Here is a 16580-nt window from a genome sequence, read left to right as displayed (position 1 = left end):
TCTTCTTTGCAGCTCAACTTTTATTGCTTACTATGGCAGGGAGGGACTAATGAATCTGGTCAGTTTCAGGGACTTCCTGAACCTATTTTGAATTGTTTACCTTCCTTCTTAAGGAGTTTCCCTGAGAGAGAATGTTTCGATCTCAGAGGAAACTGTTATGAACAAGATGGGCGGCTAAACCTAGCCTGTTTGGCACTGTTTTGAACTGGGACAAAAACACAGGCTGTTGTCCTAAAAACCCAGTTATGTTTATGTTGTGCTAAACACAGTGCATAATCTAGAGATTACTACAAGTTTGAGGCCAGCCTGGTCACAGAGAGAGCTCCAGGACAGCCAAGGCAAGAGAAAACCTGTCTGGAAAAAAACAAAAACAAAAACAAAAACCTAAAACTAAACAAAATAAAACTAGAGGTTAAATATATACTAATTTTAACTATTATTTTTCAGAATTAACTTGTAACCGCTACAATATCTCCTAAGGAAATTGGTAACATCCTAGGACCTACCAGTATCAGAAGGACTGGGAACTGCTGGTGTGTGTGATATGATAGATAGCTGCAATACAATGAGCAATGATCCACTGCTTTTCAGGCTAATGGAGACGAAGGGCACTTGGTCCTCATTAATATCTGTCTTGAAAATCCATGTTCTCATTCTTCTCAGGAGTGCTTAGTGGAGCTCATCATCACATCATCCCAGCAGTGTGAGGAGATGTGGATTGGGAATGAAGGGCAATGAGTAGCCTGAAGCCAATGACTAGCAATCAAATGACAGAGGGACCAGTGAGTTCTTGGAGATAAACCATGGTGGGAGAAGCTTGGGTTGCAGTGAATGTGGGGTAAGTTCCAGCTCACTGGATTTTGCTCTCCACATCTGTGAAATGAAGTGGGGAAAACCTTACTTACAGGAGTGTCCTAAGGATTCAAGGAATCTCTGTGTAAAGCACCTGATGCTAGGACTAAGGATCGGCTCAACAGTCCAGAGTGCTTCCTGCTCTTAGAGAGGACTCAAGTTCACTGACATCAGGCAGCTCACAACTAACTGCCTATAACTCCAACTCAGGGAATCTGATACCCTCTTCTGGCTTCCTCAGGCACCAGCATCCATAACCACACGTACACACACACACACACACACACACACACACACACACACACACACACGTGATTAAAAATAAAATTAATCTAAGAAAAGTCAACAAGCTGGGCGACGGTGGCACACACCTTTAATCCCAGCACTCAGGAGACAGAGGCAGGTGGATCTCTGTGAGTTCAAGGCCAGCCTGGTCTACAGTGTGAGTTCCGGGACATCCAGGGCTACACAAAGAAACTCTGTCTTGAAAAATACTGAGAGAGAGGAGAGAGGGAGAAAGGCTGAGGGTATACTTGGTGGCAAATAGCCTTCAATCTTCTTCCTCTACCCCCCGTTAAGAATTATGTACTAGCCCACATAGAAGATGTGATTGTAAAATAAAGGAGATCAATATCAGGAGTTACTGCATTGGAATGTATCCTATGAGATGAATGCTGCTGGGCACAGCAGTCCGCCTTAGGGAACTGCCCACTTTGCCTAGCGGTGCTGTTTGCATGAACATTTTTGAAATGCCTCTCTCTGCCCGTCAGACCCCTGTGCAGAAACCACGGGCAGGAAATGAAATCAACGATCTGCTATCTGTCCATCACCACCAACTGTTACTCATCCTGAATAAGTGAATGAGTGACTCTTTTCAAAACCGAGCGGCGGATAAGAGCCAGCCCCAACACTAGCATCCCTGCACAGAGTGACCATTCAGCTCTGGATCAAGTGTCACTCAGCTGCCCAGAACTTTTTCCAGATAAGCTCAGTGCACTTGTGGCCAACTTCACCACCAGCCGCTCTGTAAATGGAGAGATGTATTGGCTCCCGGGAAGTGCTTGCATTCATCACAGGAGGCGAGGGATAGTGATATTCCTAAAAACAGGGGACCAGAAATAGAATTACAAATATCTAGGGCATTCTTTCTTCTAGAGACAGGTTGAAATACTAGCTGTTGGGGGATGAGGTGGTTGTAATAAGGCGAACATGGCAGGGAGGCAAGCCCATTTCAGGGAGACATGCTGCCCTGGAGAGGGCATCAAGGGGCCTCACATAAGAAGCTTGCTTTACTGTGAGCAGCAGCCTGAGATGAGCTATTTCGCTTCGGTGATGGCGCACGCCTTTAATCCCTGCACTCTGGAGCAGAGCCAGGCGGATCTCTGTGAGTTCGAGGCCAGCCTGGTCTACAGAGCAAGATCCAGGACAGGCACCAAAACTACACAGAGAAACCCTGTCTCAAAGAAAAAAGGCAACATGTTGATACCCCTCCTAGTGATTGCGGCCGGGTTTTTATACTTATCTGTGTGGTGACACAGAAGAGGAAAATAGCCAGGAAGCAGAGGCCAAGCTGCCTGATGGCTCTGGGTATCGGGGACTTGCTCTCTGTACTGCGTACTCTCCTAGGGAGAAAACAACCTGAATCCTCGTTCCAACCCTAGCTTTGCTAACTCTGCGAGGAGGCCCAGACCTCCCCTGCTCCTGCTGCTTCGTATCTTTCCTGCAAATGCATCGCAACTCTTGCAGAAAAACCAGCCATCTTTTGACAGACAGCTGTACTTCTGCAATTCACCTTCCTCCTATCCCCCTCCCCACCCCCACTCCCATCCCCTCCTCTCTCTTCCTTTGACACAGGGTCTCAATGCCACCCAGGCTAGCATCAAACTAGCCAAGTATGACTTGGAACTTCTGATTCTCCATCTTCTCCCTCTCTGGAGTTTTGGAGTTACAGGGATGAGCCACCGGGTCCATTCATGTGGCACTGTAGATCAAACCCAGGGGCCTTCTGCATGCGAGATAAATACTCGACCAACTGATCTACACCACTAGCCCCTTAACTACAATTTGTTGATTTTTAAAAAGTTTTTTGAACATTTTCAAAATCAGGGGAAAAGTGGAAAGAATAGTACTGTGAATGTCCATGTGTCCATTCAGGCAGATACAGCAACTGGCAAGTGCTCACCACGCATGCACGCACACACGCATACACACACACAGGCAGCCTTCCTTTGCTCTCTCTAGATTGGCACTTGTACTTCTCTTCAGCTAAACCCTCTGGAGATTAGCCTGTCATATTGTGACACCTCACTCTTAGAAATGTCAGTCTGCATCTCCAGAGGACAAGCACGTTCTCTGACAAAATCACCACCACAAAAACCAACATCAGGACAACAGCAGCTGACATCCAGTCCACATTCAAATCCCCAGTATCCCCCAAATGTCCATTATGGATAGTTTTCATTAATTAGTTCTTTTGGATCCAATTCCCAAGCACCCACATGGCAGGCAGCTCACAACCATCCATAACTCCAGCTCTAGGAGATCAGATGCCTTTTTCTGACCTCCATGGCATGGGCACTAGGTACACACACACACACACACACACACACACACACACACACACACACACACGCAGGCAAACATTCATATGTAAAATAAATTAGCCAGGCAGTGGTGGTACAGACCTTTAATCCCAGCACTCAGGAGGCAGAGGCAGGAAGACCTCTATGAGTTCAAGGCCAGTCTGGTCTACAGAGTGAGATCCAGGACAGCCACGGCTGAAAAGTTTATAAATAACTTTAAAAATTAAGTGCAAGTTCTTTTTTTTTTTTTTGGTTTTTCGAGACAGGGTTTCTCTGTGTAGCTTTGCGCCTTTCCTGGAACTCACTTGGTAGTCCAGGCTGGCCTCGAACTCACAGAGATCCGCCTGGCTCTGCCTCCCGAGTGCTGGGATTAAAGGCGTGCGCCACCACCGCCGGGCCAAGTGCAAGTTCTTAGTAGCTGAGCATCTTGGAAGATTTCCTGGGAATTGTAGGACTTTAGTTGGGATTAAAGAACGGACAGCATTTTTTTTTTATTTTAATGGACAGCATTTTGTGAAGAGACTAATTTTTCCCTAGGATCCAAGTAGTTCAAGTTGAGCAGGCCTGCAGTGCTCAATAGGGTGGCCATGCCAGCCAAACACCAGCTGCAGAACTATTACCCACCAAGAAGCCTGGCACGACAGTAGCCCAAATTCTGCAGCCTCTTGTATGCAGCATCTGAACCAACTGCTTCCCTGTTCCCACTCCTCAGGTTTCTGCAATTCGGGGCTTCATATGTCCTCTCTTTGGAATAATATGTGGGCTTTTGTTACATTTGGTTTTCTTTTTCTTTATATTTTTTGACACAAGGTCATAATACTACGTAGCCCTGGCTGGCTTGGAACTTTCTGTATAGACTAGTCTGCCTCCTGAGTGCTAGATTCCAGGCACGTACCACTATGCCCAGTGAACACGCTTTCTCCCCTTCCCTATTCCCTCTGTCTTGCCCTCTTCTGCTACCTTGTTCCTCGCCGAATGACCTTCCAGTCATCGTCAGGCAGAGTCCTCCTTTTCCCTGGAGACACTTTCCCCTGTCACCCTCCCACACAGCCGCTAGATCTATCTCGACAAACCACTGTGTCTCTTACACATCCTGTGCTGTCGTGTCCTGGTCTCTTTTGTCTCCTGTTAGACATTGTATTCCTTGAAGTCACGCAGAGCTGTGAGCCTGCATCCAGAGATAGTAGTTATCCAGTCATTGTGGACAGGGAGTAGGCAGAGGGGGGAAACAAAAAACATGTTTGTCATTAATGAGTTTAGTAACATTTACTTCTATGTCCTGTTTTCTAAAGCCCCTTTTAAAATTTATTTATTTATTTGTATGAGCATTGATTGGTGTTTTGCCTGCATGTATGTCTGTGTGAGGGTGCTGAATTCCCTGGAACCGGAGTTACTGACAGTTAGAAGCTGCCATGTGGTTGCTGGGAATTAAACCTGCATCCTCCGGAAGAGCAGCCAGTGTTCTTAACCACGGAGCCATCTCTCCAGCCCCCCTGCTAAAACCTTTTATATGTGCCTGTCTTCTGAAGTATTGATTGACCCTTGAGCTTGAACAGCTCTGCAGTTTATGTCACAGAACAGCTGTAGGATAATCTACTGAAACGATTTGTCTGCGACAATATTTCAAATCAATACTGATCGTTAAAGGTTCACTGTAGTGTTATGCCCTCAACCTGAGTTCAGACACCGTGGTCTCTAATGTTTGTTCTGCCCTGTAGGAAGCATGTGACTTTTGGCAAGCTGTGGCCCTTCTCTGAGGCAGACGGTTTTGCGGTAGATGGCTTATTGGCAGTGTGGCTGAGGATATGAAATAGTAATTGGGAGCCCTAACGTGCAGCAGATACACGTTTGTCAGGGTTAGTTCCTTTTGTCTGAGGCCGGTGAGGAAGAGAACATGGGGTAAAGGGAGAGAGCTCGGGAAGGAGCAAACACTTGTTTGTTTTGCTCAAATTGTATTCACATGTTTGTTTCTTTGAGACAGCTATAAGGCCTAAGCTGGCCTTAAACTCGACATCTTCCTGTCTGGCTCGGTTTCTTTCACAACACATCTTTCATTACATGGCAGTTTGGGGACAGGGACCCTGAAGCAGCATGCCTGTCCTTATAGGGAGCAACAGGGAGATATACATACAGTCTTCAGTGAAGATTCAGAATAGAAACCCAAAGACAGGCAAAAATCACAACAAAACAAGCAAATAATGAAAACAGTTACCTCTCCCCTCTTCCTAGTGTAGTCGAGGGAACTATCTTAAATTATTTTCTTAAACAAAACAGAAAAAAATGTTAAGTTTTCTGAGATTGGAGACATGGCTTAGTGGTTGAGTGTTTGCTGAACAATCACGAAACCAGAGTTTGGATCCCAGCTTTCACATAACGAGCCTGATGTCTCACAGTGGCCTGTAACCCCAGCTCCCAAGGAAGGATTACTGGAGTGCTAGCTTGCAATCTAACTGTGAAATTGTGAGCCCTAGGTCTGGAGAGAGACTAGGTCTCAGAGGAATAGGTGGAGAATGAGCAAGGAGGAGACTTGATGCCCTCTTCTGGCCACAGGCACACTCACCTGCGCCATCATTCACATAGACAGAGACATGTACCCACAAAAACAAATAAACAAATCTTTGTAAGAAAGCAATATAGGCTTTCTGTTGGGTTTGGACCAATGGTCCACACTTCTTCTACCCTTGGCCTTTCCTCCCGTGCAACCTGACTTCACATGTTAAACAAACAACAGTCTGGAATCACATACACACTGTGGCAGGTTGTTTGTTTTTTTGTTTGTTTGTACTGTGTTGCATATTAGAAACAGCTTTAAGATAATGCAGTAGCCAGCCATCTCTAGGTTCTTAGATCTGGTCTAGTTGTACTACTGATTCTTGGTTTGTTTGTTTGTTTATATGTGAGACAGAGTCTTTCCATATGGCCCTGGCTGGCATGGAACTTGCTATGTAGAACAATCTGGCCTCAAACCCAAAGCAATCCTCCTGCCTCTAGCCTCCCAAGTGCTGAGATTGCAGACATGCTCTGCCATACTCAGACCCTACTCCCCTTCTTTGTTTTTTTGAGACAGGGTCTCACATAGTCCAGGCTGGCCTACACCTCACTGTGTAGAACAGGCTAGCCTCTTGCCTCCACCTCTAGACTGCTAGATTACAGGTATGCACCACTACTTTTGGTTCCACTCTGACTCATGACCAAGAATAAAAGAGACTCGATCTTGGTATTTCATTCTACAATTTTTTTTTGATTATTTGTTTTGTTTTTGAGACAGAGTTTCTCTGTATAGCCTTGGCTGTGCTGGAACTTGCTCTGTAGACCAGGCTGGCCTCAAACTCACAGCAGTTCCTCTGCCTCTGCCTCGAGAGTGCTGGAATTAAAGGCATGTGCCATCACTGCCTGGCTTGGAGTCAAGAATTCTTGATACAACTGCCGGGGGCCACATCAGAGGATCAGCAGGTGGCAATTGACTTCAGGTTGCCAGCCCAACCAGGAAGCAAATCCCTGATGGGTGACTCTCAGATAGACAAGGCCCTGAGACCACACACCCCAGAGTGTCATTTGTCTCCGCCATGCCTTTACATGTTTGCCGCTGTCGTCTTCCCCTGGTATCTGGCATGGTGTGAATGGGTGTGGGGAGATACCTACTGCCTTTAATGTAGTGTGTTTATCTCATGGAAATAGCCCATTCTATGGTGCATTTTTACCTTTGGATTATTATGAAGATGATTTCTTCCTAATCTGTGTTGTCTAATTGATGATAATAATAATGTTCATTTAAACAGAGTTTTGATAATAAAAAATAAAACAAGGAAGTGTCACACAGCTAGAGCATATAAGTTTCAATTGAGGAGCTGTATAGACTGTGTCTTAGGTTAATGATTAAGAAAAACAAGTGAGTCCCAGTAGCCCAGGTAGTTTAAATTCTTCTAGTCTCAATGTTGGGAGGTATGTTCACAGGTTTCAGAGTGCATCATAGCTGAAACAAAGCTTTGAAAATAACTTAAGGTTAGAGTAGATGTTTTCACCAAATAGCTTTGAGGTTAAAAACCCAAGAAGACAATCTAAAGTTTTAGAAAGGCACATAGTTGAGTGAGAAACTTGTTATGGTCAAGGAACAAATACAAAGCAGCCCAATTATCATTGGCTTATGTGCCTTTCTTGCTAGGATTGGTTGATTACCAAAGGTGATGATTAATTCCTTGTACCCATTTTTAGCCTCAATCTCCTGATATGAAAAACTATTCAATGTGGTGGGTAGCTGTTGCAGCTTTGATCTGGAAGTACTACCCCCAGTGAGGCTTCTGGTAACTGTCACGACTACCTATGACCTGCCCCTGAGGCAGGGCCAAGACAGGAGCCCTGAAGACCCGAGATCTGGATGTGCCAGCGCTCTTGGTTCCTAGTGATCCTGGATGCTGGATGGTAGACCGAGTAGAGTTCTCCAGAGAACACTGCTGGACTGCACCTCACCTCTCCTGGATCCTGTAACCAACCCCTTTACTTGCTGTAAGTTACTCCAAAATAAACCTCCTTTTTAACCATGTGGCATTGCCTTAATAACCCCCCCCCCCAATAGTTTAAAGTAGAGCTGACTGATTGTTTTTCATGTAAAAAAGTTTAGGTTTGTGATTCCTTTAAGATTCCTTATAAGATTATCTTTCAAGATAAGTAGTAAAGTAATTGGTCCTTTATTTATAACCACAAAACACAGCCTGCCAGTAAAAGAATACCTTGCTTGCCCACACTGTTAATCTATAACAAGTTGCTTGGGTATGAATGTACATGGGTTCTTGGGATAATTTGCTTTTCACCTGTAATACATAAAATGTTTAATCATGTTAAGGGATGTGGGAAACATGCTGTTTTTTTACTTGTATTCATTGCAATCATTCACTTGAAAAACAGGATGTAACTACATTGTAATTCTTATGTTGCCTGAAAGATTTTGCTGGCGTATATAAGCTATAAGGGAAAGAATAAAGATAGAGTTAAAATGAGTTAGAAGGAAAACATGAAGAATAAAGATAGAGTTAGAAGGAAAACATCAAGAATGAGAGGAGGAAATCACCAAGAAAATAATGAATAGAGAATATGAAAGAAGAATCAAGAACAGGTCTGAAGGAAACCAACAAGAGAGTCTCTTTTCCTTTAATCCCCTCAGATTTAAAAAAAAAAAAAAAAAAAAGCTGTTGACTCTGTGAATTCCTTCCCAGCCCTGCGCTGTTGGAGGCTGCCCCTCCCCCCCCCCCCCCCCCCCCCCCCCCCCACGCTGTGATAGATAACTAAACAGGATCTGGAGGCACATGCTCAGGATCCCAGCATTTAGGAGACTGAGGCAAGAGAGCCCTTGTGAGTCCAAGGCCAGTCTGTGCTGCAGACTGCGTTCCAAGTCTACTTCAGCTACAGAGTGAGACATTTAAAAAAACAAAACCAAAAGGTGAGCTGGTGGCTGCTCCCAAGCCCGTTGACGTTAAGCCGCATGGTTGGGGGAGACAACTGGCTACTTCAAGCTGTCCTCTGACCTCCACAAGAATGTTGTACAGGAGTGCACCCTTGTTAACCACAAATAACTAGAAAACATGTTTTTAAAAACCAAAACAGAGCCGGGCGGTGGTAATGCACGCCTTTAATCCCAGTACTCGGGAGGCAGAGCCAGGCGGATCTCTGTGAATTCAAGGCCGGCATATATGTATGTGTATATATGTATATGTATATATATATATACATATACATATACATATACATATATACACAGATCCAGGACAGGCACCAAAACTACACAGAGAAACCCTGTCTCAAAAACCAAAAAACCAAAACAAAACAGAAGGAAGGGAAGGAGGGAAGAACAGGAGGGAGAGACTCACAAATCAACTTGTTGCTTATCTAGGGTAAGGAGATTATATAAGTGGGGGGTAAGGATAGGTTACTAAGGGAGAGGAATGGTCTTCTATGAATGAGCAGAGATTTTCCAGGAATTTGGACACCATCCTTTCAATTTTTCCCGTTTGCGGTTCTTCCCCGTGTCAACATGGCAGTCTTGACCTGTCCTGGAAGAGGGTGCTAGTCAACAAGCAGACGCTATTATGATGATGTCAGAGGTTGACAATCAGCCACTGTGGCAGCCTTTATAGATCCAACCGGTTCAGACCAGCCCACGTGAAGAGCAGCTTCTGGCCTCCAAGCAACTGGACGACAGTAAAAGAGCTTAGTGGGAGAAAGAGATTCAGGTAGGTCGCTTAGGCAATAGGAAAAAGGGTAGGCTAGCCTCTGTGGTGGGGCAGGGTTGGACTGGGTGGACCTTGCAGCCACCCATTTCTCTCATCACTCATCCTGGCTGGTCCCTTTCTTCTTTGCCCTTCGTCCCTAGCCCACTTCTCACTTGTCTCTCTGTCTCTTCCTCGTAAAACCAATCCTACCCCTGTCTCCCTTGCTTTCCTTATGTTCAGCGACAGACTACCAAAACTAACCCTGGTGTTAAAAATCGTCTAGTTCTGAAGCTGAGCGGCACACACCTATAATCCTGAGTTTGGAATGTAGAGAAACGAAGAGAGGGAGTTCAAGAGCAGCCTCCAGTACCTAGCAATTTTGGGGCCACCCTGGGTATCCTAGTTGGGTTTTTATTGCTGTGATAAAGCACCATGACCAAAGGCAAGTTGGGGAAGACAGGGTTTATTCCACTTCCACGTCACAATCCATCACTGAAGAAAGTCTAGACAGGAACTCAAACATGCCTGGAACCCGGAAGCAGGAGCTGATGTAGAGGCCATGGAAGGGTACTGCTTACTGGCTTGCTCCTCCAAGGTTTGTTCAATCCACTTTCTTATAGAACCCAGGACCATCAGTCCAGGGGTGGAGCTCCATCCACAAAGGGCTGGGCCCCTCCCCATTAATCACCAAGAAAGCGCTCTACAGGCTTGCCTACAGCCCTGTCTTGGGGAGTCATTTTCTCAATTGAGGTTCCCTCCTCTCCAATGACTCTAGCTTGTGTTAGGTTGACATAAAACTATCTAGCACACTGGGATACTTGAGACACCATAAAACAAACAAACAACAAACAAACAGGACTAGAGTTTGAATCCCATTATGCACGTAAGAGCTGGGTGGCATGGCAGTCTGTTTGTAATTCCAGATTCAGAAGGTAAAAGGGTGGAGACAGGCCATCCCCAGATCTAGCTGGCTAGCCAGACTTGCCTTATCTGCAAGCTCTGGGTTCACCTGAGAGACTTTGCCTCAAAAACAAGGTGAAGAGTGATTGAGAAGGACTCCCAATGTCAACCTAGGACTTCCACATACACATGGGCTCATGCACCTTCTCACACACATGTACACACACACACACACACACACACACACACACACACACACACACACACACACATCAAACCGTGAACCAAACCCAAACTTTTATTCCATGCTTTCAAAAGTATTAGAAATGTTTCCAAACTCTTTCTCACAGAAGACTTCCCAAGACGTAAAGCTGATGGGGCTTCTTTGCACCGAAAGAGGAAGCCAGTGCATCATGCTTCATCCACCCAGCTTCCAGCTGGGTGATCCTACCCTACCCTCAAAGAGCTCCTGAGTTCCAGTGTCCTGGGTTGACAGCCTTGGGGGAAAGCCTCACGTTTGATAGGTGAGGAGAGTGAGCCTAGAGATGGCAGCACATGACTTGATATGCATGAAAAACCCTCTTGAAGTTCAGGAGCTAAAGTCATTCCCATAGGCTCAAAAACTGCTTTCATTGACCAAGACTACACTTAGCCCTCAGAACCGGAAGTCGTCTTCGGACTTTCCCTCCTGTTCTGATGCAACTGCTGACCTTTTCTCCTGACCCAAGAGAAGGAGAGGGAAAAGGAAGAACAGACTTCTGAAAGGACAAGTGCAGGCCGGTAGGCTGCCTCTAAGCCTAGCGCTTGGAAGGCAGAGGCAGGAGGATCAGTTCCAAGCCTGGTGACATGGTGAGACACTGTTTTCAGAAGGAGGGAGGAGGAGGGGTAGGAAAGGGAGAAGGAAGAAGAAGTAGGAAAGAGGAGGAGGAGGGGGGAAGAGAAGGAGAAGGAAGAGAAAGCAGAGGAGGAGGAAGGCAAGTCAACTGATCCCACCCTGGGCATCTCTATGGCCACCGTGGAAGGGCTCCTATACCAAGAAAGTGGCTGGGGCCAGTGACATGAAGTGAAGCGGTGTTCACACAAACAAAAGAGCTTTGTGGGCTGCGTGGATTCTGACACGACCGGGCACAGGGACATGACAACTTGCTTTTCCTCGGAGGGAACGGCAGCTTAACGTTGATGTGTCAGCTCCACATTGTGCAAGCCCTCCTCCTCCGCCTCCTCCTTCCCCACAGCTATAAGATACACTGTCAGATGAACACGCTCACTCTTCTTCCTCCTTTGTAAAAGAACGATATGGATGTTTATAAAGCTTCTCCTCGCCTTTCAAAGTCAACACAATTAAAGCACAATGCATCTTAATGGCCAGCCCCCAGCCCTGTGCAGAGCAAATGGCAGCCATCCCAATTAAAATAACCAGGCACTGATCTGAAAAAGGGCAGGAGCCAGGCTGAGACCTCTGCAAAAACGGCCCCAGACATAACAGAAAATAATTTGCATTGAAGGTGCCTGGTTTTCCGTAGTGCCCTTTGCAGGCTCTTCACAACTGTTTTTACAACAAGCATTCCCCCTGTCCCACAGTTTTCCAGAGGCAGGGGGAAGACAACTTAATTATCTTTCCAGAGAAACAGAGCTCCAACACACCATGTCAAGAGACACGGAAGGCAATCACACAGAGCATGGGTGGCTTAGGTCTGTAATCCAGCACTTGGAAGGAGGCTGAGGCAGGAGGATGTTGAGTTTGAGGTTAACCTGGGCTACATAGAAAGACTGCCACAAACAATAAACAAACAAACAAACAAAAAAGACAGAATCAACTGTCTTAAAGTTTGACATTCTTTTTGTCATAACAGTAAGTGGTGGTTGGCTTAATATAAAAAGTTTATTTTTATCAGATATGTTCATTTTATTTTATGTGTGTTTTGCCCAAGTAGATGTCTGTGTACCACATGTATGTTTGGAACATGCATGGCAGACAGAAGAGGGCATCAGACCCCCCCTAGAACTGGAGTGACAGATGGTTGTGAACTACCATGTAGGTGTTAGAAATTGAACCTAGATCCTCTGCAGTAGCAACAAATGCTCTTGTAACCCATGAGCATGTCTTCAGCACTCCCCACCACCCCCCACCCCCCAAAGTTGGAATTTCTTAAGAAAATACGTTAACCTAGTGTGATGGATCAATGGGCAGAGGCACTTGTGGCCTGAGTTCAGTCCCTGGGATCCACACAATAAAGGAGGAGAAATGACTCCTACAAGTTGTCTTCTGACTTTCACACCCACTGTTGTGCTTGAGTAAATACACATGCTCACACTCACACAGAAACAAATGAGTAAATAAAATAAAAACGTAAAAGAGAAAATATCGTAACATAGCTTTAAGCTCGTGCATTGAGAGAGACAAGTACTTGGCAAAAGAACAGTACATACCCAAGACGTGGGTGCCGGTTTCTCAAGAGAGGTTCACCTTGTAGTCTGGTCAGAGAACTGAGTGAGCCCCTAGGTAAGACACTAAAGACAGCCCCAACATCTAGTAAGGGCTCGTTAAATCAGAGCTGCTGTTCCTGCAGGACTCTGAGTGCACAGGGTGCTGCCACAGACAGTATCTTTTCTTGACTGAAATCCAGATCATCTGGCTCAAGTCCAGATATTTGAAAAAGATTTAGAATGCTGGGTACTGTCCAGTAGACTTTACTGAGCACATCCCAAGGAGGCTAGTCTATGGATTATGGTTTTCCCAGCTCCCTTCAACCCCCCCGCCCCTTGGCCAAGCATTCCCTCTGCTGGGAAGAAGAAAGAAGAAACTCCCCCACTTAGGAAGTGTGAACTGTCCCTGGTCTCTTTTATAACACCAGGCAGAAATATGCAAATTGTTATCCATGCTTCCCCCGTCCCATCTCCTTACTTCCAAATGCCACTGATACTTTGAATTTAAAAAAAAAAAAAGTGGAGGATGGGAGGTCAGGGAATTAAGCTATAATTTCCCCTGGTGTCCTATAAAGTAACATTTAAAGCTACATTGAGAGTGCTGGTCCCCATCTCACCCCTACACCCTAAGAAGGCAAGCAGGAGAGCCTGGATAACCTGGTGTGTGTGTGTGTGTGTGTGTGTGTGTGTGTGTGTGTGTGTGTGTGTGTGAGAGAGAGAGAGAGAGAGAGAGAGAGAGAGAGAGAGAGAGAGAGAGAGAGAGAGATTAGGTGACTACTACTACTTTATAGATGGTACTACAATACAAGGCTGTTGGGGACAGAAGTAACTTGTTCAGGGCACCACGGTGAGTCAAAGCTCCATCTCTTCCCTTGTGAGCTCATTTTCCTCTGCCCGCTCTGAGTTGAGTTTCCTCATCTATAAAACCAGGCCATGCAGGTAGGCACCCTCCAGGGCCTTGTAAAAGGCCCATGAGTTAACTCAGCCAGCATGCTTAACACAATCATTGGCACACAAATGGGTCCTAGAAATGTTAGGTATTATTATTATTACCCCCAAAGAAGATCTATGCCTTTTCTACGACATCAAATGGGGCTCTGTTCCCGATTAAGGACAATGGCTTTGTCTCCAGATGACCAAGCTTTAATTCCTCAGCGGTTCATGGTGTGAGACACGGGGCATGAGTAGCAATGACTTCTGTTCTCTGAGGAAGTTGGTTGGTCCAGCTGTGGTGGGGTTCACTTGTGGCTCCCTCCTGTGCTGAACCCGTTTGTTGACAGGGTGCTGTCATTAGTGTCCTTTCTCGGTTGGTTTCTTCTCCTTCTACCTTCTAGCCCTTCGGTTCTCTGCTCCTCTTCCCTTTTCCCTTTCCTTTCTCTTCTCCCTTCCTCCCTGGCCTCTGCCCTCTCAGGTCCTAACCACTTCCAAGAGCCAGAGGCTCTTTTCCAGAAGTTGCTCTCCAGTCGCTGCGGGCTGTGGAGACCTGGCCTACAAAGATGTAACAACTTTGTAACTTTTGCAGGATCTATTTGAAATGACACCTTCCCCCCCCCCCCCCCCCCCGCGGGCCTGATTATGGCTTAGCCTTCTGGTTCTCTCATCCATCCGTGCAGTAGGTTTCCATTACTGACCTCGCCAATGATCAAATGAAACGTGAAATGGGCTATTCCGAAGCGTCCAGGCCCAGATGGGTCGATATGCAAGCCAAGGGCAGACCTGGGGCTCTGTGAATCCGAGTACACTGGCCTAGTTCGTCGCTGGGGGACCTTCTGTCTAGAAGCAATCCCTACTACGGTTGGAATCCAGCCAGCAGGGTTTGGGCCCGCGCGGCCGCTTTAAGAGAGGGGCGGGGCCCGGCACAGGCGAGGCAGGGCCTGCCCACAAGGCTGCTTTTCCTTTTTGATCCATTCAAAAATTACTCATTGCAAATTCCCGGACAGCTCGGGGAGGAGAAGCCGGGGGGCGGAGGAGAGAGAAGGCTGCAGCGGCGCAGTGTTGGGACTCCGGGGCACAGCGGGCTTAGGTCGGTCCCGCAGAAGCCGCCAGCCGGTGCCGAGCTCCCGGGGCCTCTCCAGGAAGCGCCAGTCTCCGCCCGGGGAGCTGGGAGCACCGCCCCCGCCGTCCTCCCGGGACCCCCAGCTCCGGCGCGCGGGCGATGGGCGGCTGCTGAGCGGGCACTCGGCACCGCGACCCCAGCCCTCGGCATGGCCGCGCGTGAGGAGCTGTACAGCAAAGTCACCCCGCGCAGGGACCGCCTGCAGCGCCCGGGCACCGTCAAGCATGGGTCGGCGCTAGACGTACTCCTGTCCATGGGCTTCCCCCGCGCCCGTGCGTAAGTAACCCGCCCGGGCCCCGCGACCCTCGGCTTCGCTCCGGCTCGCCATCCTGGCGCTGCCCGAGAGAGACCTCCTTGGGGAGGGGACGCGGTGGGAGCGCTGACGGCAGGAGTGCTGGACTAAGGGCTTGCTTGGGGATGCTGGCAGCTAGGGCAGCTGGTTCGAATCCCGGGCTCCGCGGGTGGCCCTGGGCGATTTGCGCGCGCGCTTCCCGGAGGTCCCTTTTGGTAAGCCCGGGCGAGGCAAGGAGAGGCAGGTCCCTTGGAGGACTTGGATCCCCTATCCATCTAGAGTGCCGAGCCAGCTTGTGGTGGCAGGGGTGGGTGGGTGACTTTGGTGGCTGGGGAAAGGCGAGGAGCAGCGGGGCAGGGTGGCCGGCACCCCCGCTGCAGCGGCTTCCAGCTCCGGATGTCGTTCTTGAGCTCCGGCTCCCTCCGGAGTGGGAGGAGCGGGAGCGTGGGTGTCGCTGCGTGTTCATTGATAGAGAGGATGGAATGGGAAGGAGAAGCGATTCCTCCAGGGGATCAGGGTTCTCGTCAGTGGTGACGGCAGTGCAGAAAGCTGTGGGTGCTGGAAAGTGGGAATGAGGGGGGGGGGTGCCCTCCTGCCTCCTCCTTCCTTTCCAAGGGTTGGGCTGGGGAAGGGCACAGAGCGCAGGTGGCTGTCGCTGCAGCCTTCAGGAAAGAGCGGGGTTGCCAGCGTCGGGCAGCAACAGCAGGAGTCCCCTGGAGCCGGTGCACTCCAGTGCAAGGGGCTGGAGCCTCGCCTGACAGAAAGCCGGCGCTGATTAGCCGGGGTGGGGTGGGGTTGGGGGGACGCTTCTCTGGTTAATTCCTGGCTTGCTGGTTTCCTTGGTGGGGACACAAAGTCCAGGATGGTGGCAGGTGCTGCTTTCTTACTCTTTCAATTATGTCACCTGAACTGGAGTTGGGCGAACTTTATCTGTAAGTTCGTTCTGGCGATAACTCTAGGTATCTTTCCTGGGAGCCTGGGTTCTTTACTAACTTGGTTGCAGTCATAATAAAGCAGGCTCCTGGATGTATCATCCCACCCAGCCTGCTAGGACAGGCTGGAGTGCTGTTTGGCCCAGTCCGTGAAAGGTCGCAAAGTGGACCGAGATTTCTGCTTCCTGCTGACTTTGAGAGGAGATGTGAAGGGTTCTACAGGGGGTCCCTAGGTGAGGATCCTCCACAGAAAGCCCCGAGGATGGATGGCATTCTGTGGAGCCTCCTGAGAACCAGAACAGAGGCCAAATGTGCTTTAGAACTTGCATAGTTCCA

General features: G+C 47.9%; 1 protein-coding gene and 1 long non-coding RNA gene across 2 annotated transcripts in view; one reads left to right on the top strand and one right to left on the bottom strand.

Moving 5' to 3' along the window:
- Window positions 1-13986: 13986 nt before the first annotated feature.
- Window positions 13987-14808, bottom strand: LOC128122080 (uncharacterized). The gene is made up of 2 exons (XR_008222328.1): window positions 14596-14808; window positions 13987-14452 (listed from the first exon to the last, which is right to left on the bottom strand). It is a non-coding gene; the product is annotated as an uncharacterized LOC128122080 (long non-coding RNA).
- The window catches only part of Ubash3b (ubiquitin associated and SH3 domain containing B), a 149415-nt gene continuing 147569 nt past the window's right edge, over window positions 14735-16580 (top strand). The window contains exon 1 of the mRNA XM_052757340.1: window positions 14735-15296. Within this exon, the coding sequence (XP_052613300.1) occupies window positions 15169-15296 (128 nt within the window). The 5' untranslated portion in view covers window positions 14735-15168. The remainder of the gene's footprint in view (window positions 15297-16580) is intronic.

The sequence above is a fragment of the Peromyscus californicus genome, unplaced genomic scaffold (assembly GCF_007827085.1).
Source record: "Peromyscus californicus insignis strain IS unplaced genomic scaffold, ASM782708v3 Scaffold_11__1_contigs__length_118956290, whole genome shotgun sequence".
Taxonomy (NCBI): Eukaryota; Metazoa; Chordata; class Mammalia; order Rodentia; family Cricetidae; genus Peromyscus; species Peromyscus californicus.
Note: the sequence above shows the minus strand (reverse complement) of the source record. Positions and strands in the feature narration are given on the sequence as shown.